Source organism: Falco punctatus, assembly GCF_963210335.1.
Source record: "Falco punctatus genome assembly, chromosome: 13".
Lineage (NCBI taxonomy): Eukaryota > Metazoa > Chordata > Aves > Falconiformes > Falconidae > Falco > Falco punctatus.
This window is the reverse complement of record NC_137593.1, coordinates 13,171,143-13,197,693: the sequence shown is the minus strand read 5'-3', so window position 1 is coordinate 13,197,693 and position 26,551 is coordinate 13,171,143. Positions and strand designations below refer to the sequence as shown.

The following is a 26,551-nucleotide window of genomic DNA, read 5'->3' as shown; positions in this document are numbered from 1 at the left end:
TGCCCCTCCCCGCGCCGCGCACGCAGGGTGCCGATGAGCCACTAAAACCCTTCCTCCCAGCGCTTCTCCCCGGGAGCCGCAGCCAAAGGCCGCCTGTTGCCACCTGTCAGTCGCAGGGATTAATTACCTGTGCCGGGCTGGGAGCGGCACATTCCTCCCCGGCCTCACCCTCCGAGATGTTGACATCAGGCAGGTGGGCCCCGCGTCCCCCGGCCGGCAGCGCGCAGGGGACGGCGCAGGGGCGTGGGGACGGGCAGCGCCGCCGCAACCGCAGGAGCGAGGGGAGAAGCGTGTCGGAGCGTGTGGGCGCAGCCCCGGGGCAGGCGGCACCCCCCCGCCCGCCGCTGGTGCCGGCCTCGGAAACCGTAGTGGGGGAAAAAAATTAATAAACGAATACCTATACGTGCGTTGAGCTGCTTAGGTAAACGGGGAAGAGGAGGGGTGGCAGGGAGGGGAAGGGAGAAACGTAGCCCGCGGGCAAGGATTCAGCGGGACGGTGCCTGGCGCGCCCGGTCCCCTCCGTGCGGGCCGTGGGGTGGGCTGCCCCCTGCCCGCCGCCCCCCGGCTCAGCCCAGGGGCAGGGACCCGGGGAAAGCAGCGCTGCCCACAAGCCGGTGGCAAGGGATGCTTGCGCTCGGCCGCGCTGTCGCACGATGCGCAGACAGAAGCCGCTTCCCCCCCCCTCCCCGGGCAGATGCGGAGCTGCGTGCTCAGCCACCTACTCACCGCGGCACAGAGCGCCGGCTCCGTGCTCCCCCCTCCACGTAGAACCCCCTGCGATTTCCTCCACGCTGCACCCCCGGCCAGCCCCCTACCACCGCCCTGCAAACACCCAGCCACGCACCCCATCTCGGAGGGCGGCGCTGAAGCAGGCCAAAAAGTGTGCACAGGGACAGGCACAAGTGGTCACGCTGTAGGACACCCCCCTGAAAATCCCCAAATCATTGCATCTGGAGCATCTGCTGGGTTCTCCCATCTTTAGGAAAATGAGATCATTCATTCATGTGACAATACTTCAGCACCTCCCTTGAGGCTCCCCAGATATTTTAATTCAAAATTACCTTGATCAGGATGTACTATCTGCTTTAGGAATACTCCTACCTAACACTGCCAGCAAAGTCATAATGATAACAGAAATAACACTGATGTTTTCCCATATTACTTTTGCACTGTGAAACAGTTGTAAATTAGAAAACTTTACATTCAAGGGCTTTTACATTGCAGTTTCATATCTACAGAACTATTTCATCAACAAACGAAGACCTCGAGGTTTGGCTTGAAAACACTTTAAACGAACAACAAATAAAAAATTAATTGAAAAGTATCCTGTTCAAGAGGAAAAAAACCCCAACCAACCCAAAACTGATGGAAAACTTCAGAGGCAAGCTGGGAAATATTTTACGCATGTTTTCTGATACAAACTGACGGCTGTGAAGCAAGGCTTCACTATTTTATTTTGCTGGTTCTCTTCCTTTGCTGTTCTATTTTTTAAAAAATCTTTTTGAAATAACTTCTTTTAAAACTAAAATAGTAAGTCTCCTGCAGTCAAATGACCTTACCTTGCATACCCAGCTCACACTCTGCTTGTGTATCATATCCAGTTTCTAAAGTGAAACTTCAGCAGTACCAAATAAGCTTCAGATGCTAAAAATGTCTAGTAATTTGCATTTCTGACAGACTACTTTGCACTAGAAATTTTGCAAGTGAGGTGGAGGTATGAAATAATAGAAAATGTGCTGAAAAGCCAAAGCTGAGCCAGTGCTTAACAACACCTTCCCCCGTGGGTCGCGCACTGATGGCGAGATCCCACGTTACAAAACATGGACATTTTCAGTGAATGGAGTAGCTTCCACAGGAAGCATTTTATTTTATGTTATTCCCCAAAGCCTGAGGTACACTCTCGGATACCTTCTTGCAAACACAATTTTACACAAATGCACAAAACACCTGAGAATTATCCTGCCTGCAGCACGGTTCCCTCTGATGCAACAGAACTGGCCAAAGCACACGGACTTTGAAACTGTACCGGGCTCCAGATGCTGTGCTGATTTCACTGATCGGATCAGTGTCTCCCGCATGTCCCTGTGATGCTATTTTCATAGGCTCTGCATTGCCAATTTACAGGTCACCAGTAAAACACTGTGTGGTATTTTCTTCCTCAAAGGACTTTTCTTTAGGATAATTTCACAAATAAAGCTTCCCATGCATGGGGCCACATGCTGCATTGTTACACTTAAAGCACTGGGGTCTGGGTGGTAGGTTTTTTTTTTGTTTTGGTGGGTTTTTTTTTGTGTGCTGGTTTTGGTTTGATTTTTGTCTGTAAGGGCTGGGCACAGGCTCTGTTTATACTGTTCAACTCTTAGCCTCTCAAACTGATACCTAATTCTCCCAGTGACTCCTGTATTACAAATGCACAACATAAGCAACCTGTTTAATTACCAAAGAAGATGCAACACTAAAACATACACTGCAAGAAGCCCACTCTCACATTACCCAATCTCACCTAAAGGCTATGAAATGTTAAAATTTGGCAGAATAGCGAGGAGCAAAAAAAGTTAGGTTAAAAAGTTAGTTAAAATTGGATTTGAAAAACATCCCCTTCAATTACTGAATGTTAATTGGTAAACCAATAAAACTTGACAGCAAGATTTCTTATCATTACAGTGAATGCAGAAGAAGGTCCATGAATGACTCCATTGCATTTCTTCCCTCCTCTCAGAGCTCCACTATCCTGAGACACCTGGCTGCTTCACACCCTCCTAGCAGGACGGGAACCCACTGCAAACAAAGTGCTACACTGAAGTTACAAGTATTTGCACCTATACTAGATACACACACCTGCTTGCAGGTAATCCAAGTGAGTGTACAGTATATATATGACCACGTGTTTGCTTACATGAAACTAAGTTGATTAGTATGACACCAAGTGTCACACCAGCTAGAAACTGTGACAGTGACATAACCAGCAATAGTCCTTCCAAGCAATTGTACTCATTACACCAGAATGTATACCCCAAAGCTGCAGGTAAAAAGCCTTGATTTAGCAAGAAAACTTCAGTACATGCTTAACTTCTGGCAGTGCTTTAACCACCTCCTGCCTAAGTCAGTATGCCTCTGCATAAGGGCATTTATGAAGCCAAACCTAGACCTAAGGTGGTCTGATTCAATTTGTATTTTAAAGCAAGTGAAGATTTTCTTGTAAAGGACTCCAGAAATGAACTGGAAAGAACATATTCAGGCTCCTGAGAGCAAACCCACCCCACCACCATACTGATTCTGACTCGTGTGCCTCAGCCTCAGATACTGAGTACCAGAACCTGTTTTGTTCATGCACTGCTTTAAGTAAAGCCCAGGCTGGCCATTTCAAACCTCCTCCTAGCTTGGCGTGGGGGATTAAACCTTCTTACAATCATCTGTCTTGGGTTCAGCCAAAGAGGAAGGCTGTTGTTTGTTTCCTATTAGCCTCCCAGATCTCACTTGTTTCAAGTCCGCATGTTCCAGCATGCTTCATCCTACCAGTCAAACTCCAAGAACTCTAACCAGCCAGAGGAAACATTGCCTGGAATAATCAGATGCCAGCTTTTAATGCATGTCCCAGTCACTTTTGTCTCCTGCTGGAAGTCAAAGGGTGATGAACTCGGCCATAAGGAGGGAAGAACCAAAGTAGCACATAAAGGTTGTCACTACTGATTGTTTCTGTGCATGCTCAATTATAAAAAGCAAACAGCAAAAAGCAAAACAAAATCCTAAAGCTCTCCAAAATAAGCCTGCTCCCACCGAATCTAACCTGGTTTCATCAACATGAGTCATTTGTAAGAGTCCCAGACAAGCAGGTCAAGCCTTGCAGCCCCCTACAGAGTAGACATAGGCTTTGGGTCCTCAGCAATGCAGGACATAGTCACAGGTTCAGATAGCTCCACACCAGCTGAAGATCAACAGGATGAAGCACGGTACAAGGTAATGCCAAGTGTAAGACCTAACTCCAAAACTCTTTTTAGTTCCCTCATCTGCAAATCAGGGGTTTTCATAAACATCTCAGAGGAAAGTAAATGAGTCATTAGTATAGTATCTGCTACAGCAGAGGGGAAGCCATGGTGGACAAGAGAACGCATTTAAAACCCGAAACAAACAAACAAAAAACACACAAAAAAAAAAATGAAACACCCAACCCAAAACAAAATGAAAAAAACCAAGCCACCATACAATGAAGTTGTTCTGGCAACATAGTCTTTTCAATCAGCAACATCCCAAGGCTGTGATTTAGGGGCAGAATCATGCCCAGAGGTATCGGGCACTCTGCTACAGACTGCACCAGCTATTCAACACCCTAGAAAGCAGGACACTTTGCTAGATGGTGACGTAGTTCCACTACAATTCTGGCTCATGTCAAAGGGCTGACCTACTTGTAAAATGCTACAGGGTCACTATATTGCAAGGGTAAGAGTTTGAGTGTCAGATATGGGCACATCTTCCTAGCTGGGTCACTGACAGGTTCAGAGGAGATGCAAGCTGGTTGCCTTTACACACTCTTATACTGATAGGTGGCTAAAGGAGAGAAAATTCCAGCAATTCAAAGCTAAAACCAAGTTTAATGTCTTATTGTAGAGGAATGAAGGCAGTGGGTTGATTAGCATTGATAACGTGCAGCTGTGGCCTTGCCTCAGAGGCAGTGGGTTGATTGACATGGTCGATGTGCAGCTGTAGCTCGTTCCCACTAAGTGGTTAAATAGCCCTGAGGATGGTGGGAGAGGAGCAGTGTGGTCTGACCTCTGGAGGAAGGAGATACAGCGCAGACAGTAGAATCTGACCAACAGTAAAGCCTTGTTGCAGCCTGCTGGTTTGTTTGTGCTGCAATATCTTCTGACCTCTCATACTTAATTCCTTTGCCCAGACACATTTTCTTCCCTGTTCACTCTTTCTTGACTTAGGGTTTAGAATCAACGGACTCTACTTAGAGGACAAATAACCCCTGATGAAATTCACGTAGGGATGATTTGTACTTTTTCCTTGCCTTCCTAAAGTGTTACTGAAGACATAGTTGGACTTCTGTTACCTGCTAAGCCTCGTGCAAATGACCCTAAGAGATTCCTCTTCCATTCCTCCCACAACCCACATGGAGGATCAGCTTCCCTACCCATTCCAGATGGCCCCACAACAGCCCTCCTGCTGGCAAGTGCATTACTGACACAAGCTGCAGGACATCTCCACATAGTGTAGTTCAGTGGAAGCAAGGGATGCCAGATTTATTTCAGAGGGGGCAGTTTTCAGCAACATTCCTCCAGAGGGAAAGCTGGCAGGTCTGGATGAACACTCCTGCCTCCTCAGATAGTGTAACACACCTCCAGATCCTGCATTTCTGCATGTGACAGCTTAGGGCTCTCCCACAGTAGCCCTCTGTAGCTCTTTTCCTCATCCAAAGTTTCCATCCAAAGAGACAGGTCAGACACAGCCAGTGCAAGAGCTCTGTGACACCACAGCCCAGACAAGCACAGAAAACACAAAAACCTTTGAGACAAACCCCATGTTTCACAGGGGGTGATTACCTATACTGAAATCCACAGCCAAAACACATTAGGTCTTTCCTGAGCAGAGAGCAGGACACCTCTGCCTCTACAGCGGACTAAGCAGCTTGAGCAGGTTGATGACTGTGTGGGTGTTTTCTTGGCTGGGCAAGCCTACTTCAATGCCATGCTGTGACTAAGTGCAGGAATGGTTGTGGCTGTCTCCCAAGCAGAGAACCAGCCACTGGACCCCACGGAGCAGGGCTGGTAGCTAACTGGGAGTCCAAGGATCTCAGCTCTGAACCAGAGTGCTGCAACAGAACCAGGGGCCACCAGCCAAGTCAGTCAGTGAGCACTCTTCCATATGCGTGCTCTCAACAAAGACTGAATGGCTCCAGTGGAGAAAGGCAACCCCCTTCTCTCCTACTTGCCTTCCTTCCCCCCTCTCCGTTTGTTCCACCTGAGGGGAAGTACAGATACCTCTCCACTTCATCCTTCTAATAAAGTAATAATCGCACCTATGGGAGGCGATGGAAGGAAAGACAGAAAGTATTAAATCTGACAGGCTCTCAAAGCGGCAGTGCCAGTGAAATGCATCATTAAGGTGAGTAATTTTCCTGTTTACTTCATAGGCTCTAAGCCCCCCCCCTCCTTCCTCTCCACCTAAGATGTGGGCAGGACCCATCAAGGCAAAGCTTTGGAAGCAAGCAGCAGCGTCCCCAATTTCTACATAAATGCTGCAGGCCAAAGAGCAAAGGCAAGTTCCAACTGAGCCCTTGACAGTAATCAAGCATTGCGGCGCCTCTGGTCTTGTCTTGTGCATACCTTGCAAGTAGCATCATGTCTTCCCGCTGAGATTTCACTGGCAGTGCACACAAGTGCCTTGTTCCTTGGCTTCTATCTCAGAAAAAGAAAGTCCTGAACACACACACACACACGCCCCTGCCTTTCTGCTCTGAGGGAGACCATTTCCCTCTAAATCTTCAGCATACTGTGAGCAGCCCTTTCAGAACAGATTTATGAATCTGCAAAAAATCTCTTTTGTTCCTGTGCAGAAGGTGAGCACCAGTCCCTTGCCAAAAGGGCACTGAGTTTTCTCTATTAACATCCAGGAAACTTTCCTGAGTCAGATCTTATTACATTTGAAACAAAGTGCAGGTACCAGCAAGTCTCTTCCATGATAACAGCCAGGGCCTGTCCCATTTCCTGATCACATTACGCTCAATTTCCAGAATTACATCTATGCAAATATTGTTCCCCTGCTTGCAGAGCATTTCATTAATAATTAAAGTGAAAAGCCAGCAAAGCTCTTCTGGCCAGGATGCCAAGTGAGGCAACAGACTAACCCACGGGCAAATATTCTTCCTCTGTATGAAGACCACCTGATAAAGGCCCTCTCCTACTCCTAGAGACCAAACCATTTCTATAAAAGTCCCTCTGTCTTCTGGATTTACTGACCCAACGAGGCCATTCTCTAGTTCTGAGTCACAGAGAAAATGTAAGGATTAGGAAAGACAAAAATCACACCTAACTGAGCAAGTCGTAGTTTTACTGAGGACATAAAGATGTAGTAACTCAGCGCTAAGCTAGATCAATAAAGCATGACAGCAGCTCCAGCATACTTAGGATGAATGGTGACTAAGTCAAACCTTTAAACCTTTTATTCATACAATTAAGCTTTGGGGATGAATAGCAAGAAAGTCAGACAAGAACATCATCACTAGCTATTACTGGCATTTGCAAGGTTCTTGGATCTGTATTTTACCCAGATCTTCCCCTTTCTCAGCGCTCTCCTTCCATCCTCAATGACTTAGCTAAGCACAGTCCTTGAGTCAACTCATGTGGTTTCTCCTGAGCCTACTTTCAAAGTCAAGACATGATTCAGCAAGGTGTTTAAGCAGATGCCTACCTTTAAGGATGGGAGCAGCCTTGCTGACTCCAACAGAACCAATAGATTTCACAGGGAATATTCACGTGCTAGAGGTTATGCACTCACTCAAGCGCCTTACTGAACAGAGACCTTGATTTTCCTACATACCGTGGGAAACAGCTTGTCAAGAACTACACTGAGGAACGCAGCAGCATTGCTGCTGCAGCCATCAGGCCATTGAGACATCCCCAAGTCCAGAACGCAGCACCTCACCCCCAGGCAGATAGCAAAGTCAATCCTGTGGCATCTTCTTTGCTAGGAAGTGCAACAAGCCCATCCCAGGCTAGGGGTATTCCTCCATTTTTTCGTTATGCTCTCCAGCAGCCCCGAAGCTATGCAACTGCAGCAGCTAAGGGAAGACAGCCATTCTGCAGGGCAGGATTTAGAAAGGGCTTGCAATGGGGAATGTTAGCAGCAGTCCTTCCTATCCCTCTTAAAGAAATCAAAATCTTCAGTTTTGCATCTCCTGCCCTCCAAGAGAAGAATGAAAAACCACATCCCAGTTGGTGTGCAGGCCAAAGGAAGACATGCAGTAATACGTCACATGAGAAATGGAAGGCTTGAACACAGCATAGTTCACACCTGATTTAGCCAATATCTCGTTGCTTGATAATCTCAGCAAGAATGTGCAAGTGCATAAAGCAAGCTTGCATAGACCTGGATGCACTTTACAGGCAAATCTAGAAGCCTGCTAGGTAAACTCATCAGGAATAATTGTCCAAATGCTCTATGACATAGTTACAGATCTATAAATTATTGGAAACAGATTACAGCAAATCTCTCAATACCCAGCAATTTATTTCACTGTGTAAATGCAAGGTAATAATGTCATCTGCATGACCTAACTGGAAACTTAACAGGAACGAATGTGGATTTAGATGCAAATCCTCATGACCACAATTTGAAGATGGCTTTCCAAGAAAAACACCCAAACAGCTCTTTGTCCCTGCAGACCTCCTACCTCTGTACTGCTCCATTTGCAAACTGCAACTTCTGAAGACCCCAAGCCATGGATGCTTTGTGAGAAGACCTACCCCATTCAAAGCAAGACTGCTTTCCCAAACAAAAAGCAGTCTTTGTTACTGAATAACAATGAGAACAGGAATAGTTCCCTGGGAAACATAATTTTAAAGTCAGATTTCCTAACTAACCACACCCAATTAGTAAGTAATGCCATGTTTCTGAGCAATTATGGAATCCCTGCAGATTTTTCACTAGTTGCAAGTTTGCGATTTCTTCCATCTTCCCAACAAAAAAGGCAAACACAACACCCACCCACCCCCTCATATAGATAGGAGGTAATTAAAGGCAAGCTCTTTTCTCCCTAAAAAGAAATAAAACAAAAAGGATCAAAACAAGACAGCGTTGCAACATCAGAAGTTATTGGCTCACACTGTCCGGCACTCCCGTTTTCCTTACAGCTCATACATGATGCATCAGAGAAAGGTGCAAAACCTCTATGGACAGAATGTGCTGTTACCCTATGCGATGCTCTGCAGGTGAATTCCTGCCCTTGCAACAAGCAAGCTTCATCCCCAGACAGCTACCACAAGTCTCATAAGCTTGCACCACTGCAAGTGCTATCAAAGGTAAGACTTTAAACCAGCCCCTTAGCAGCTCTGAATCAAACACTATCCAAAATGAGAAGACAGAGAGAGGGCTGGGACTAACGCTGGTAAGCCATTTGCAAGCGTTGCCTATTGAAGACAATCAGCTGGCACCAAAGAAAGCAAGGACTTCAGAACTGCAGAAGCTAACTACCCCTCCAGAATTTTATCAGCCACCACTATGCAGAGAAAGACACCATTAAACTATCAGTATAACCCAAAAATCCTCTTTCCATTGACCAGCATCACAACTGAATAACAGAAAAGGCCCCATAGGAAAACAAGTATTCAGCTCTCCAGTTGCAGACAGCAAAGTGCCAGGATGCAACCCCCCCTCTAAATAGGATCAGAGATATGACAAAACACACTACAACGATACAACCATGCTACTGCTATGACGGACAAACAAAGATCATTATTATTTAAGGTGGCTCACAAGGCTCCTTTGCACAAAACACCAGGTGAGAAGAAATAAACTGGGTTTTACAAAGCATGGAGGCAACAGATTGACACAACCCAGAGGGAGGCACTTTGGAAGAAGCAAACTGGTGAGGGAGAAGAAACCCTCGTCATAACACACCAGCTACCTGGTCCTGGAGGACAGCAAATGATAGAGGCCTAGCTAGACTGTAACTGTTGCCACATATTTCTTATTTAAATGCAATTTGTTTAATTTCAAGTTGGATTCAACCATCAAAGGCTCTCTTCTGTAGCACACTGACAGTTCACTCTAAATCTCTGCACCTTTAATCCTTTAATTAGCCAAGAAAAATGTGATCTCAACTCTTCCACCAACCTAAGCTAATTTTCTGCATGGAGCTTCCAACTCCTGTAGGTTACAGGTTTTAGCTGCTCATATAGCCAAGGGGAAAAAACAAAACAAAACACTGCCGCCCCCCCCCCCCCCCCCATTCCCACACAGGCTGATGTATGCTTCTCCATGTGCTGCCTCTCCAAAGAGCAAGATCCTGAATAGTCCTTGCAAGAGGGACCCATTTTCACATTGCAGTAGTGGGCTGAGAGGCTTAATTACATCACAAAATTCAGAGAAAGAGTGAGAAGAGGTTTCGATGTGTGGTACCAGAGTGGCTGGAGGGATTTGGGGACAAGGCAAAGTTTGTACAGGAGAGGCATAAAACCTGAAAGTTAAGCCAGCACTTGAGGAAGAGAGTGTCATTCCCACCATGTGGCTCTGGCCACCTTCCTCGATGATTTTGGGATGGGAGCTCTAAAACAAGGAAACAAACCCCTGAATAGCCAACCATTCTGGAAGCTCTCTCCAAAAAAAAGATTTCTCCAGAGATGAGCTCTGCTATTGCTCAAGAATTTCACAGCAACCCAGCTCTGAAGGCAGAAAAGAAAGATTGCATGAGTCACCAGCACATCAGGACAGACATCCATTCGGGTAGCTTGAATTACGCATCAGGCTTTTCATGCGGTCCAGCAGAGCAAACTCAAGGAAGGATGAGAGAGCCACCTAAAGCCCTCTTGACTGAAAGCCCTAAGCAGAGGGAGTGAGGTACAACCTGCACCTGAACACAGCTCTGACTACCTCTCTAGGTCAGGATGCCTCCTGCAGGGCAAGACAAAAGCAACCAGTGTCCTTGCTCAATGCCTGCTAAAGGCATGCCCATAGTGCAGCTGCGGGGACTGCTGGCTTGCCACATGCTAACTCAGTGTGTGACAGGCGGGAGGCGTTCAGCCATGGCCAAGTCATCTCGGCAGAGCCCCCAGAATGTCACACTCAAGTTGCAACGTGCCAGAGGTAATGAACCTGACCCATTTCTGCAGCACCACACAGACACAGCAGTTCTCTTTCTAGGCACAGCATGACAAGTCCATGCAGCATGGCATGGAGCTTAAGGCTATCCCTAGCATGGGTGTCTACCTGCTGAGCACGGACAAGCTGTAGGAGGCCTTCCTGGTAGCTGGCCAGGGAACACAGTCACTAGGGACTTGACAAATGCATAAAAACACAAGAGTAAGAAGAGTAACCTCACTCTGATGAGCAAGTGCGCAATGGAAGAGCCCTGTCTACATCAAAGGCAGAGGACAGGCATTTCTGCATCTTGCACTTCCATAATTCACTTGTGTGTTGGGGCCTTGAAGAATGTTAGCACATGACCAGGGCTGCCTCACTTCGGCAAGCACTTTTGGTAAAGTCACAGCAGAATCTGGTGCGTGGCAAAGGGAGAAAAAAAGAAAAAAAACAAACCCAAGGAAAAAAAAAATTATAGCCTGCTGATCTTAAGCACTGGCAAAATACTACCCAAGTAGTATTACAACTCCATCTATGTAGAACAAAGCACTTTGAATGCACGCCCCTTTCCTCTGGTAGGATTTTAGAGGCAGTGTGTTCACATTCTTCACCTTATTCAGCCCAAATTAGTTACCCCCAGCTTTCCAGAAAGGAATCCAGCCCACAAGACAAGGAAAAAAAGATCTGAGCAACAGTAGCTATACTCCACTGGTAACAGATTCTAGTCACACAGTTTGCACATTCAAAACTCACATTAATTTTATGTGCAAACCAGAAATATAGCTGCACGTGCATCTCGGGGGTCAGCTTAAAAAATAATAAATAAAACTGCAAATCTCAGTATGATAATGAGAACCCATCAGTGTGATGATATGAGAACCTCTATTACCAGCCTCACCACTTCAGCTGCTCCTGAGTCATATAACTGTTCTACGCTGCCACAGGCCTAGAGAAAGAGGCATTTCAAGGTACAATTAAAGGCAGGCAAACGAGCTCTGCAAACTGCAGTTGGTAGATGTTCATTCCACATTCAGCTCTTACAGAACAAAGAGGATGGGAGTAGCTGGCAAGGAGCACTTGACTGGGAAGCTGTATTCTGGTGTCCAGGCAGTCAGCCTGGTAACTGGATCTCTGCACACTCTTTGATCGATGTATTAAAGAACATCCTTCCACCGACAGTCCTCAGGGTGGGTACACAAAGGTAGCAAACGCTTACCAGATTTGCTCCAGGCCAGAAAGCAAGCTCATTTTGCAGCACTAAGATGAGTAGTGTTTTTTCCTCTTTTCTTTTAAGAAAGAAAGAAAAAAAGGGGGGATTCTACAGTGCTCTGAAAACAGCTAATCAAATCATTAAAGTGCTTAAAAGTTTAATGAAGAAATCAAAGCTATTAAGCAAACATTCAGCTTGATGTCTCTTTCCCTTCTTACCCACCCTTCCTCAATGCATTCAAAACCTCTTTTTGCTGTGCTAAAACATGTTTGAACAGGTACTGAGATACAAACAAGTCTTGGCCCCATCTCATACAGAATGGATTGGTTGCAGATGTTCTCCTGCAAGCTACATCTTGTCTCCTGCAAGAGCATTCATCTCCAAAACACATCATTTCACCTACTTTGCCTGAAGCCAAAACTCAAAGGTTATTTAATTTTTAATATTTTTTTTTTATTAACTCTAACATACCTACAGCTGTGCAAGCAAAACCCCATCTAGTTTTTCAAGGCACAAAGAGGCAAGCGACTAAGTTTAGATAAATGTAACAAAGTTGGGGCAGTCATCTTTCTGTTCACCTCTGCAGCAGCCAACAGCAATGTCAGGGGTGCAATAAAACAAAACCCTGATATATTTCAGAGAAGCCTGACATATTTCACTATCTTCCTAGGACAAGTCAGACATGAGCTCATACAGTGGCAGGTGAGTCAGTGACGAGTCAGACAAGAGCCTCTTAATTAAGCTTTAGGGGTAGATGATCCCTGGAAGGTGTAATCAGATTGGTATGGCCAGTGGAAAAAGAAGAAAGAAAAAAAAAAAGCAAAAAAAAGCTGAGTGAACTGTTACACCCTTGCTGAGCCATGCCAGGCAGGCTGAAGGCAGCACGCTGCAGAGAGTTGGAGAGCCCCCAGCACACAGGAATACCTGACCATCCTGCACCACTCCCTGGCAGCCAGCGCCTGCTTGCCTGCTCAGCCCTGCTTCTCCTGGAGTAGAGAAATGCTGACTTCCCCAGTGAGCAGGTTATGCTGGGGTCATACTGTGGACTCTGCATGATCTGGGGGGTCCAGGGTAAGGTGCACCCCAGGAGTTCAAGTTTCAGAGGCAAGGGGACAGTTGGCAACAGCTCAGACCTGCGTGGTGGAGAGGGAAGTGGTCATTCCCAATCCATAACCAACAGAGTCAATCTTGGCCATGTGCATTATCAACCTTTAGAATGCTACCAAGCCACCCCACTTAAGAGAAAGACCCTGCGAGTTCTGCGTTTAGGAAGCTTCCCTGAAATAAGCTGCAAAACATGCATCAGAATATCAGTGTACTGAAACAAAATAGCCCCATTAAACAGATTGCGATCAGCAAGGTGACTAACAGCGTCAGAGCGTTTTTGTGCTCATGAAGTCAGACGTGCAGCATATAAACTGTTTTCTTGCAGCGCGTGTCCCTGCAAATTCAACCTGGAACCTGGTTTGCCCACAGAGCTGCTCTTCCCGCCGGCCAGGGACCGTGCTGCGGTGCTCCCTCTGAACACCAGCTGCACCAGTGCAACCCAGTTCTCCCCATCTTTATCTTGCATGGATCAGTCTGCCAAAAAACAAACCCAGAAAGACTCCAACCTCTGTAGCTTTTTGGAGAGGCTTGACAAAGGAAGGCAAAAATGACTCATCAGAGAAGTCACACACAAAGGGGATGCCAAATAAAGGCCAAATTCATTAATTCTGTATAGAAACTGTATGGCAAAATAAGTGGCCCACATGCTTTGTCTTTGTTAAATCTTACAGAACTAAATTGGGACTCTTCTGAAGCTTTTCCTAGGGGTCTCTTCCTTTGTGACTGCCAGAACTGTATGAAATTTTAGTAGGATATCTAGAAATGCACAGACTGTTTTTTGTTGGAGTCCCCTTTCCGCATACGCCTACAAGAACACAACCAAGGATGGGTCAAATAAAAAAAAAAGTGACTAAGAATGAGTAATATGAGCGGTCTGCAGCCAAAGAGACAGGAGACAAGGAACTCATCAGAAAACCAGCCACCACCTCGCTGATTAATGAACAGGTGTCATTCAGTGCTCAGCCACCTGACAAACATCTCACAGGAAGACTTTTTCTCTCCCACCCATGGTGATGCTGACACGCAAATGCAAGCGGAGCAGGTGGGCTGCCTGCCCTGCAAATGCCCTCCAGGCTGGACACCGAGGCCAGCAGCACTGCTCCCGTCCCTTCCCTGTGGGCACCCCCTCCAGCCCCACATTTTAAACCGTGTCCAAGGAACTGTGGGTGCAGGTTTCATTGCAAACCTGGGCTCTCTCTGGTTCCATTGCAAGGTCAGGAGCAAGTCAGCTCCTAGCCACGGCTCACGTGGATGAACTAATAAGCCCTGACAAGTGGCAGGGTGAGTTTGCCAAGGCTCTGCACCACAGCTAACACAGCAGTGCTGCTATAGCATCATGCTCTGGCTACATAACAGGAAGAGGCTTTCCCTCATGCTGTAGCCCTCAAATGGCCTCTGCAGCAGTAATTTTCACACCTGGCAGGCCTGATGCTGGTAAAGCTGGAGATCTCAAGCAGGGGAAGCAATAAGCCAACTAACAACCAGGTAGTTTCAAGCTTTAGCCTGGAGATATGCTTTGGTTCCTTCAAAATTTAGTTTGTAGAAAGGCTGATGTCCTGTAAACAAGTCAAAATAAGAGGCTTGAAAGCTAAGTCTTAGTGATACCAGACACACAGCAAGCAGCAGTCCCCTGCTGTCCCCCCGGGCATTTCGCATCAGGGGTCTAACAGCTTTACAACACGGCATCATGGTGACACAGTCCCAAAGTTGAGGATGGGTATGTGGAAAGGGGGAAGAGAAGGGAACAGAGGCAGAGGGAATGACTTGCACAACATCACCCTGATTACATCTAAATCACAGAGCAGGAGCAGCTCTCAGGCTGGGCTTGAGCCAAATCTGCTGCTCGTCCATGCTGCTCCCTAAGCACGGCATCTGCGGGCGGCACGGCTTCTCTGCCCAGGAGAGGAGCGTGGGGCACCCCGGGGCACACAGCAGGCAGGGGGGAGAGCCCCAAGGCAGTACAGCCATCGTGGCCAATGGGGAAAACAGCAGAGCCACAAAGTTTAAACCCAAGTCCCACCTCATTTGTTCAGGAAATACAGGTCAGCCTCGAGTGCTGCTTTCCTGCGTTTTTCAGCTTTCTGTAAAGCTGAATTTAGATTAATTTCAGCAGTTAACGTATCAGCAGATAGTAAACCACTCCTTTTTATCAGACAAGTAATATTTTGCTCTCCTCAAAGAAAACGCTCTTCTAAAATAGAGGGAGAAGTAGCACTCTCCTCCAGTGGCTCCACTGAGTTTTGCTCCGCTGTTTAAGTGTTATCTTTAACAACTGGAAATGATGAAGTTTGTATCAATACTCGGTTATGTTTGCAAGAGGATCTAAGCTCTTATTTGGGTAGCTATCCTACTGTGTTTACAATATCAAATCTGACACACCTGCACATAGTAAAACCTCATGAAAAGATTTCCATTGCATAATAAAGTTCATGCTCTGTCTATACAGAAGCCATCCCTACCCAGCACACTACTTTTTTAAAAAAAGTAGGAATTTCTTCACAGCGTATGATCTGCCAAGCACTGGAGCTGAACCCTCAGCATACAGAGCACCACCAATGCAACACACAACACACGCAATATTCTGCTTGCTTCAGCACGCTGCCAAACTGCTGCTTGTTCTGTATCAATTTGGCAGGGAAAGAGTATTTATGACAATTGCTGTACTTCAGCCGAGCTGGGGAAAAGGAATGATCAGCTCCAAGGTCAGTCTGTCTGCAAGGTGAGCAATATCTCTTGCACCAGCCTACCTGAAAACCTTTACCCAAAAGTAACTTAAACCAGTTATTGGTATATTTTCTGCACAAATTTTTGTACTATTGAAATATCTTTTAACAGTGCTCAGTTGATACAGTTTAAAGTTACGCGGCTTAATGGTATGGGGGAAACTGGCAACCTTTGTAGGAAACCCTCCTTGCCCCAGAGCAGGCTGCCTTCCTTCTGGCCCAGCTTGCCATGACCCTTGGAGAGGTAAGGAGGTGACTCTGCCGATGCCTCGTTCAAGCTCTGCCGGGCGGCTTTGTATGCTTAGCACTTGTGAAACCCAGGAGAGCACAGCAGCTTTCACAAGGCAGCCTAGAGGCAGTCCCCATGCTGAACACTACAAAAACCCCAAAGCATCCAAAAAAAAACCCAAAACCCAACCACCACGCAAAAAAACTCAGAAAGGCAAACACCTCACTCCACAAAAACCTACTGGTTGGAAAACTCTGGCACTTCTGGTGCTTTGGTTTCCCTTCTCTAAAATGGCGACTACACTCCTGATTTGCCTAGCAAGCAAAGGTGTTTGCCGATGAGGAAAGTAATGTTTGTGCAGCACTTTGAAGATTTAAAGTACTACATTAATCCTACATGTTGTTCTTAGTAGAAGCCAATTTTTAACTAAGAGGAAAGAGGGGGGAAGGGTAATTTAAATAGTGACCCTCCCCTACTTCAAGATGTTCACTCATCTCCCAACATCAGCTATTCTTATCTGTAAATGTTTTTTTAACCCTTCCTTCTCATAGTTCTCAGAAACCACAAGTCTCATTCAGCTTTTATTTGAAAAATGGCTTCTTTCCAGGCTGTGGCTGTTTCTTGTAAAGTTAATTCCTTTGGTAATATTGCTGGAGGCGCATTGGTATGTTTGGTGTGTGTATATACACATATATACTTTCCCCCTTTTCATACGGTGTTGTTTTTATATATGTGTAGTGAAAGATACCTAATCCAGGATTATGATTCTCTTTATTCCTTTCTCATGAAAGTAGGTGGGGCTTTTTTGTGCAAGTTGCGTTGATGAAAATTATGTTTAATTAACACTTTTTCCTCTCCACATAGACAAAAAAAAAAATTCTCATTAAAAACCAAAGAAAGTTTCTTGCACTTAATTCTCCTCCTCTGAATTTTTCTTCAAAAATAACTAAAACCTTAAAGCACATTTTCTAAAGGGGGGGGGGGGGGGGGGGAAGTGTGATGCAGTGATGCACATACAACTAGAAATTGCTTGTGTGAAACAGCTGAGGGATCTTCTGCCCCCCCATGACTTTCCTCTCCATCCTCTTGTGTCTGATCCTAATGTCTCAGTGTTTTTCACTTACAGATCCTGGGGCACCTGTAGCAAGCTCTAACTGGTCTCCTGTTACACTGGGAGAGAATCAGCTGCTAACAGCAACCAAGAGGCTAAATCTTAGTTGAAAGAGAGGGACATCCATACCATCTGAAGCCTGTTGGGTGCCCAACACCAACTATGTGGTTTGAAGAGCAAAGCACATGCCATTGCAAGGCAGGAGACCCAAGTTTTCCATTCCCAGTGCTGGCAGATAGCAATTCATACAATAAGTAAATAACTTCCCTTCTCATCCTTCCTGGGCATTGCTAGCTGCATGGGGTACAGGCTGCCCCCCACTGCGCGGTCTTACACCACAGTGCAGCTCTGTCATCATGGAAGGCACTGGTCTAATAGGGAGCATATGGCAAATACCCAGTTCATATAGGGAGGCTATATTCCCTTGGTAGAATTTACAAAACAATACGGGATACTAAAAGGAAAATGAAAAAACGAACCAAGACAGCTCAAATCGTAAGACATTTTCTGGAAACTATTATACAGATCTGTATGGCTGCTTGTAAAGAGTAACAGAAGAAGATAACTGCTCATAAAAACAAATATACATGACAATGATATTAAGGGGAAAAAGCACAATTACATTCTAATGGGAACCTGATGCACTCAGATCTCCTTTTACTCAAGCATAAAAACCCAAACAGAAGCCAGCAGGCCCCTCCTGGCTGGTTCTCACAGGTGAACTGGTTCTTCCCAGCTTCGCTAGCTTGAAAACACCTCCCTGCCGTGAGAAAGGAACCTCCTTCAAAGACAAGCCCGACTCCTCTGTTTCCAGGTAGATGACACCTAGGACAAGTTACATATGCCTCAGCAACCTTAGCGTTAGGCTTTGTAAAGTCACACAGAGGGAAACACAATTCACAAGCTGTTCAAGCAGGGAAGCATGATCACAACCTCCCTGCGCACGAGAACGATGGTGGCAATCAACACCCTCCCTGCCTCCCTGGCTGCTCTGGGCCAGGAGGCAGCACACGATGGAAACAGCCTCTCCAGGCAGGCAGGCAGGCTGCAGGAAGCTTGAGGAAGCCAAACCTTAACCCTTCTCACCCGAGACAAATGCCCAAATACAGAAGCCTCCTGCTTCGCCACCAGCAGCCACCAGCCAGGCTCTGAGCTCACACCATTGCATCAGCTCCCCCAGCCCCCAGTGTGCACATCCACCGCCTGCAACCCCATCTCCTCCTCCACTGCCTTCTCCTTCCAGATCGCTTCTCTCCCTTTGGATTACCCCTTTGGATTTCCCTTCCTCACTCCTGCTGTAACAAGTGGTGTCATCACCAGCACAATCAGTTTTGCTGGGCTGAAGAGAAAGCCTACATTTAGAGGCATGAGAAGGTTAGCAGAGTGGCCAGCAGGCTCCCAATTTCAGTGCTCGGTGAAGACTCCAGACCCTCTGCACAAATGAGTTTCTTAGAAGGACCCTTCTCAGCTGCCCAGTGAATACCGCTAAAGCCTACATCATTGCTGACTAGGAGCCTCTGAGGGCAGGGAAATTCAAAATCCTGTAACAAGACCACTTCCACTCCCTTTCTCCTGACAGCTTTAAACATAACATTAAAGGGTGAAACTGGAAAGCTCTGATTGCACTGACCAACACATCACCATGGAATAAGAAAGCAAAGATTTCAGATGAACACAGGCGTGTTCACTGGGAGAGTCACCAGCCTTCAAATAAAAAGTTCTCATGTATGATGCAGAAAGATAATCAACAGCCAGGACAATAGTGGACATTACCAGTTCTATTGAAGCAATGCACTGTTTGAACAGATTATTTAAGAGAACACTGAACACCTAATTAAGGGCTGTTGAGTCAAGGCGATGCGCACATCTAATTACCCTCTCACTACTTCACTATGCTTGTGCATGGTCCTCTAATTCATTTTATAGAGATTAGGAAAAAAATTCCCAATTTTACCAGGTGGTTCAGGACACAGAATATATTTTAAATTAAAATGGAATAAATCAATCTGAAATAAAAAGGCTGAGATAGCCCAGCCAAGGAATCTGTACTCTCAACCACAGAAACCTGTTATTGTTCACGTGGACTAATTTAAGTGCATTCCTTTCACCTTCCTTAAAATGCAGCTTTTCCAAATCCACTAACCCCAGCCAGCACAATCCTTTACTTGCTTTCGTACATGTTACACAGGCTGTTATCCAGCTTTGCTAGCAAAAAGAGTCCAAAATTTGAGCATTTTCTTGTAGCTGTAGGTACAGTAGAGTTTATTGAGAACAAGGAGCCTGGCTGGAGCACAGGTTGCAGCTTTGCAGAGCTCTGTGTTTCATAACAAAGCCCTGAAAGGACCAACCCAGCTTAGCTTCAGCCTACTGCAGGGCATGAGAATAAACTGGAAAACTCTGGTATTGCCAACACCTGAATTATGCAAGTCTTGCAGGGCTGGGTGTCTGTCTTCAGCAGAATCAAAAATTTGCAAATAAATTTCAGTTTTCATTTAAAAACTTAAAGCAATGTCTACCTCCTTTTTCCTTAACCCTTGTGACTACCAAGAAAAGCTTGGAAAAGATTTAGTAGATGCACCCTAAAGGTTCAAAAACCTGGGGGAGAATAAGAAGAACCTGTTTGTCTTTTTAAAAGTCTCATGACTTATAAGGTGGTATCTTGCTTATGGGGATGGGTGGATCCGATTCATTTTTTGATAGCTTGCATTTGGCAGTACTGTTAACTTTTACTTACCTTGACATACAATTTTAATTTTTACTTTCCTACTGCAATCATGTTCTTCCCCATGTAACAGGTTCTGCTAGTGACAGGTGATTGCCAAATCTTTTTTTGGGGGGGAAGCCAGTGCAGTTGTTTGTTTATTTATTTGTGCTCAGAGTGGGTGGGGAAGATTGGCACACAACTTATTTCCACAAAAAAAAAAATAAAAAAAAAAAATAATCATCTGAGGTGGCACACTTTTGAAATGCCTTGTTTTCTGCTACAGAAACAGGAGGAGATATTGCAGGCATGGGAATATGGGAATTCTTGCAAGGGAAATATCCCACAATAAATGAGACACAGTTGTGCATAAGGTCGTACTGCACCCAATTCATAGGGCTTCTCGCTCATCCTCAACAACCTACTCTCTATCTCAGCATTACAAACGATAACTGCTTGTTCCTTTGTAGCATGGTTTTCAAGGTTTTATCATACTATGAGTATGCATGTGAGAAACTTTGTTCAATTTAGACTACTATGGCTTTTGTTTTTAAACACTTCAGTAGAATTTCCATTGTTAAAGATTTTCCTTCTGAAAAGACTGATTAACCTGCTTATATTCTTTCTTGTGTTCTCAGGTCATTAATTAAAAAAAATAATCAAGGATGCTTATAAAGTCCTCTGCAATCCAATCTCAATTTGTCATCATTAATTAGTTCAACATTGCATACAAATGAAGACCTAACCTGATTAGACAGCATGTTTTACTGGAATTCCTACTTAAGGTCATGAAAGACTTCAGAGAGAAAAAACTGTAATATTTTCAAAGCGAACTGCTCATACATATGAAATCGTCCTCTCACCTAGCAGCAGCTAGTGTTTCTCTCTGAAATTTTTGGGCATTACTTTTCTCTCCCCACCCCCCCTTTAATCAGGAGCCCATCATGAACCTGAGCAAAGAAGTAGTCCTGATGTTAGACTCATCTCCCTCCCAGCCTACCCTATACAAATCCTGATGATTTGGCACTGTCCTAGGACAATAAACCTGCCCCATAGAAGAGTCTGCAGAACTTGAAGGGAGGAGCAGAGAGAGTTTTAGGAAAAAATATGATTCCAGGGCTGTTTTCAGAGACGTGGCATTTACGTACGCTGTGAGTACCCTCTCTCCTTTCCCCCACTTCCAACAGAAGTAACCTTTGGATTCACACATGGTTCCAGATTATTGCCTCCAAACCACTCAGATTGGGAGCTAAATGCACAAAGTGGCCGAGAAACCTGGAGGAGCATCTTCACAGGTCTCTCATCCTCCAATGAAAGCAGCTCTAGCTTTTTAAAGAAATAACCCAGTCCTCTTACCAAGCCCACAGCCTTCACTCCCATGACCTAATCTGACATGACTCAACCCAGAAGCTCAGAGGAGCTCCAGTGAAATGCACTGTCAGCCAGGACAGCAGATCCCCTGCTGTCACCACCAAGCTTTTCCAGCAGGGCAAGGTGGGTCAGCCTGGCTCATCCTCCCCCAAACAGGGGAAAGTACGATACAATGGATTTCTTTACTTAATACTGTTACCCTGGGGAACAGCAAGAGGGGAAAAAAAGAACTAAGAAACAAGGCTTTCAAGTTTTGGACTCTTAATAAGGGTGGGGCCACCAAGTAATTAAACTTTTAATAGGTCACTGCAGTGGAAGAAACTCTTCCAGTTGGGTAAGTTCCTAATCCATCATTAAAAAAAAAAAAGACGACAGGCATTAATCAAAGCACATGAAGTCACATGGGGGGGATGAGCAACTCCGAGAACTTGCTCTTGCTAAGAGGATGGGGCAATCACTCCTCCTTTCATCAACATTTCATGCATGTTTCCACATTTCTCAGGATGGCAGCGGGAAAGAGAGCCTTCACGTCCTTCCCCACCCACCCCACTGATAAAGCTGTCGAACGCATATTACCAACCACTCAAGAGCCCATGTGAAATGAGTTGGTGGATTAATTAGCAGAAGGGCAGAGCTCCGAAGATGGAAAGATGCTCTACTGTAAAAGGCGTATTGATTGAAGGTCCCCAGCCACCACCGCAAGACCGTCATCATCCACTGTGAACATACAGTACACTGCCAGCTCCTGCACAAGCAGCTAAAACTAGGTCACTTGGCTCAGCATAGGGACACCTGTACCACACTCAGTCTTCCCTGATCAGAGAGCTGTTTGGATGCCCATTCCTCTAGGAAAATATAAGGACTTACACCTAGACAGACTGCAACAGTTACGGGGAGCACACCTTCATCTGTTGATAGTGTGGTCCACAAAAGGGCAAAAGAAAAGGAGGGGAGGCTAAACATGCCTTCTCCCAGGCTGCACAAGTTTGGTGACTGTAGTCACCAAGGAGTAATTTTATTTATCTTTTAAAGCCAGCATGTAATCTGACCTTTAACTGCTACCCAGATCCACTTCAAAACCCAGCTTCCACTTCTACCCTAGAAAGCCACTATCACTGCAGGGAAACATCTCAAGTGCTGGCTTAACTTTAAGCTCGTGAGTAGTTCGCTCGTCTTCAGCTCTGCCGAACAGCCTACTCCACACATTCAAACCTCATTTCAGAAGACTGCTTTTAGTAGTGGAAAGGACAGCATCAAACACTTTGCTTCCCTCCAGCTGCGCTAGATGATTCTTTGTACCATAGGTAACAAAACAGAATGTCTTTTCATAGCTCCTTCAAAGGACCCTCTCCAGAACAGCCTGCAAAAATCCAAGGGTAGAATTTGCTTGCTCTGAGAAACAGAAAGTAGAGCTAACCAATGGTTTCCTTACCTGAAGGGAAGTGAAAATAAATAGTGTGTGTAGTGTAAGAGGAGAAACCTGGACACCAACACAAGCGTAAACTACAGCAGGGCATCACTCCCAGTGCAGATAAGGAAAGGTGCGATTTCGACCTCGCTTAAAAACCCTTCACTTTTTTATACATAAACAAATGAAAAGTGCAGTTTTGAGCAGAGATATCACATTTTAACTCCCTTTATCATAATACTCTGAACAAAGTTTTTCTTATGAGTTTTAGAGAAATTTTACTGGAAAAGGCTTCTAAAATATAAGTATGTGAAGTTACTGTGATTTATTGTTACATGGCATCTTTTTCTAGAGTGGAGCACACTGGCTCTACTGCTTTGCTGGCAGGAGTTTGTTAGTTGCAATTCCAGCTAGATTGTATTTAAATTTGAGATTGAAGTAGTTAATCAGATTAAAAAGGATTAAAAAGGAAAAAAAACCCACACTATTTTAATGGTCTTAGCTTTAGGTAAAAAGTGTATCTGTTTTGCTTAAAAAAACCCAAAACATCCCAACAAAAATTGAGTCCCTGCTTCTATTCAGGTATCATGGAATAGGACATTATTCAGTGCACCTACTCCAAGTGCCTGAAGGAGAGGAAGGCAAATATAGAACAACTTTAAGACAGCAATATTCTCCACGGCAAACATCTCTGCTCCAGAGCCCTGAACCACAGCAGATGTACATCTCCAGCAGTTCTGTGTCCTGGGCTACAAAGATTCCAGAGCTTGAACAATCAAGCCAGCTCCACCAAAAATCAAGTTTGGTTTCAAGCTCCATCCATCAAGTTTGGGTTTTGTTTGGGTTTGGAGTGTTTTGGGTTTGTTTGTTTGTTTTTGCTTTTTTCCTTTTATAAGAAGAAAGGTACTATTCTGACAGCAAGAATAAAAACGTTAAGTAAAAAAATTAAAATAATATACACACAAACAACCCAAGTACTTCAGGGCTGACCTGAGCTGGTGACACTGGGGTTCCCACATCAGCTCCAGGAAGGGAAGGACATAGACAAGAAGAAAGCCCTGCACTCCACAGGTCGGAGCAAGCAGAACCATCTCTGTGCTGCTGGCATGGCCCTGCATGCCAAACCTCACACGAACCCATGGATGCTGAAGCCAGCCCAGGGAAGTGCTGAAGACATACTTATGCCCACCCCATGCTTTACGCCAGTGTACCTGCTCGACCCAAGTGGAGAGCCACTGTTTTATCACACGTGGTCTTTAGGCGACTGTTTTTTTTGCAAGGCATTTTATTCATTTAGGATTTAGTGATATTATTGAGGGTTAAATTCCCACCACACCCTCCCAGAGCAGCCAAGATAAATTTCTCCCTCCTGTGTGACATGTCATGCACTGAAGAGGACACAGGTCACACTGCTCTTGCACAAGCCTGGGTATGTATCATATGAATAATGTTACTACTGGCATTGGGACAGAAGCCAGAGGAGCAAAGCGATGCTGCGTCCTTACCGTCCACGTTGCTGACTTTGCTGTGCTGGACTGCTGAAATGATACATCAAAGCTGTGAGGTCCTGGGTAGTCTGTGTTGGAAGGGATGGCTGGGGAGGGCGAGAGGGCGTCAAAAGTTGAGCTGGGCTGGGCATAAGGCGAGGGGGCTGTGACGCTGTTCTGCGCATGCTCCGTGTTGTAGGGGCTGGTGGAGGAAGAGCCATTCTGGATCTGCTGGTCCATGCTGTTCAGGAGCCCCAGGTTCGTGTACTGCGGCTAGAGGCAAAGAGATGCACAGGAATGTTACAGAAGCAACATTAGCACAGGCTGGCTAGCCACAGCATAGCCTTCATGATCGGGGATGCACAGCATGACCTCAGCACACGTGTCACACCAGAAGGAAAGAGATTTGTGAAGAACAGACCCCTTCACATTGGTGACTGAAACCGAAAGAAGCTTCTCAGTCATATAGTAGATCAACAGCCGAGCTGGGAAGAAGACCTTACACTTAACAAGGATGTGATTCACAGGGTGGCAAGCCATCTCGAAGAGACAGGCTGCCTATGTCTAGAACACCCAGACCTAGACCTTTTTAGAGGGGCTGCTATAACCCGATAAAAATCACCAGGTTCACGACAGTGCAACTGGCTCTAACTTGCCCAAGGCTGCATCGTCTCTGATGGTCTCCCGTTATACACAAAGACTGCTCCTCTTTTTGTGGATCTGACCCTGCTATGCACAGTGCCATTTAGGACCTCTAACTCAAGTAGTAACTGCGCTGAAGTGTGTGACTCACTGGAGAAAAGGTTCATAGCACTTAACCAGGTTGCACCATGCACTCAATTCCCAGTGACCAGTCACAGGCAGTAACAGAGAGGAATTAAAGGTCTCCTCAAGTAGCATGGAAGGCTTCTCCACATACTTAGAAAGCAGCAATTGCCACAGTGTGCAGCACTTAAATTAGCAGATGTCACTGTGCCCCAAAAGTAGCCTCCAGGTACAAACAACGTGAAAAAATTGAAGATATCAAAAATGAAGGCTAAGGAATGGAGCACAGAAAGGCTAGGATTAGATTAGGGAGAGGTTAGCAGAAAAAACCATATGCCTAATGTCCTGAATTCTATGTGTAGCCCTGTTCCCCCGCCTCAAAGAGATGAGAGGGGAACAAAGTTCAGAGAGAGGTGACAAGAATGAGCAAACCCTTTCAGTGTCTTCCTGTAATACAGCAGTAGCTGACTACTTTTCAGCCTGGACAAAAAGACAATGAGGAGAGAGATGGAACTCAGTATGACAGAAGTGGATAAATTCCTAAGTTACATAAAAAAAAAAAAAAAAAAAAAGGAAACAGGACATTAATTTTCATGATCTCTTAATAGAGAAGTTGGGTAACAACAAAACATCTCAAGCAGAATTTTGGTTTAACACACACAGAGTGGTTCTTCACAAAGCCCACAAATAAACATGGATTTTTCTGCCACAAAATGCTGCAGATACTAAAAGGTTACATATGTTCCCAAAGGCATCAGACAAGTTCTGCTGGAGAAAAATCCATCAAGGCAAGCGTATCTGATTTTAAAATTCTGAACCACAAATAGTTGTAAGCTGGGAAAGTACTCTGGGGAAAGACAATTGCACAACTACCCCACTCTTTTAACCCTCCAAAGGACCCAGCACTGGCCACAGAGACAGGGCAGCAGGTGAGCGGTACACGGGGTTCAGCCAGGCACACGTAGCCTGATCCTTGCGTATGTCCAAAGGGCATTGTTTGTGCCCAGCTTAGGCAGAGCAGCATCCAACAGGTTTGTGGTACCCACCCCCAGCAGCTCTGGGAACAACAATGAACACGCAGCAATATGTGCACCTGGTTTTACTGTTACGGCAGAATGCGCTCAGGCTCTTCTTCTTGTCCAAGGGTCCGAGCACCTCACATCCCTGCACATCCTATAGCTTCAATCCCACCCAGAACCATCAAGCTCACATAGCTCGCAGTATTTCAGCCAGTCTGCTCCCAGCTTCCCTCTTCTTTCCAACAGCTGCTCCCTTTTCCAGAGACAACTTGGTGTTATCGGCCAAACAGCAAAGATTCCCTGAGTCAGAGCACCAATGGCAAGACCCATAACAAAAAGCTTTCCCAATACTGGGAATCCCACCAGTCCTACTGAAGTTTGGAGTGGCACATTGTCACTCCTCAAAGGACCTGAAAGGGAATGGCACAAGCTATCTGCCGAGCTTCCCAGGGACTTTGGACAAGCCATTTAACACCCAGCTTTGCCAGTCATTTCAGCTATGGAGGAAAATGGCTGGTCCCTTTGCAAAGATGAAGTGCCCTCCCTATACCCAAACACTTTATGCTCTCAGCTGTCCTTCCAGGAGGGGAGGAAGTAGAGAGATATAAACCATCAATTAGAGC

The 26,551-nt window shown here is 45.6% G+C and overlaps 1 protein-coding gene across 8 annotated transcripts in view; it reads right to left on the bottom strand.

Moving 5' to 3' along the window:
- TP63 (tumor protein p63) overlaps positions 1–26,551 on the bottom strand; it is a 114,173-nt gene that overhangs the window by 28,554 nt on the left and 59,068 nt on the right. For 7 of the 8 annotated variants that reach the window (XM_080410559.1, XM_080410554.1, XM_080410553.1 and 4 more), the window contains one exon: positions 24,163–24,417. In XM_080410559.1, the coding sequence (XP_080266685.1) occupies positions 24,163–24,417 (255 nt within the window). Of the gene's footprint in view, positions 1–1,559; positions 17,029–24,162; positions 24,418–26,551 lie in introns of those variants that run through there. The other variant, XM_080410558.1, reaches the window with a different exon arrangement.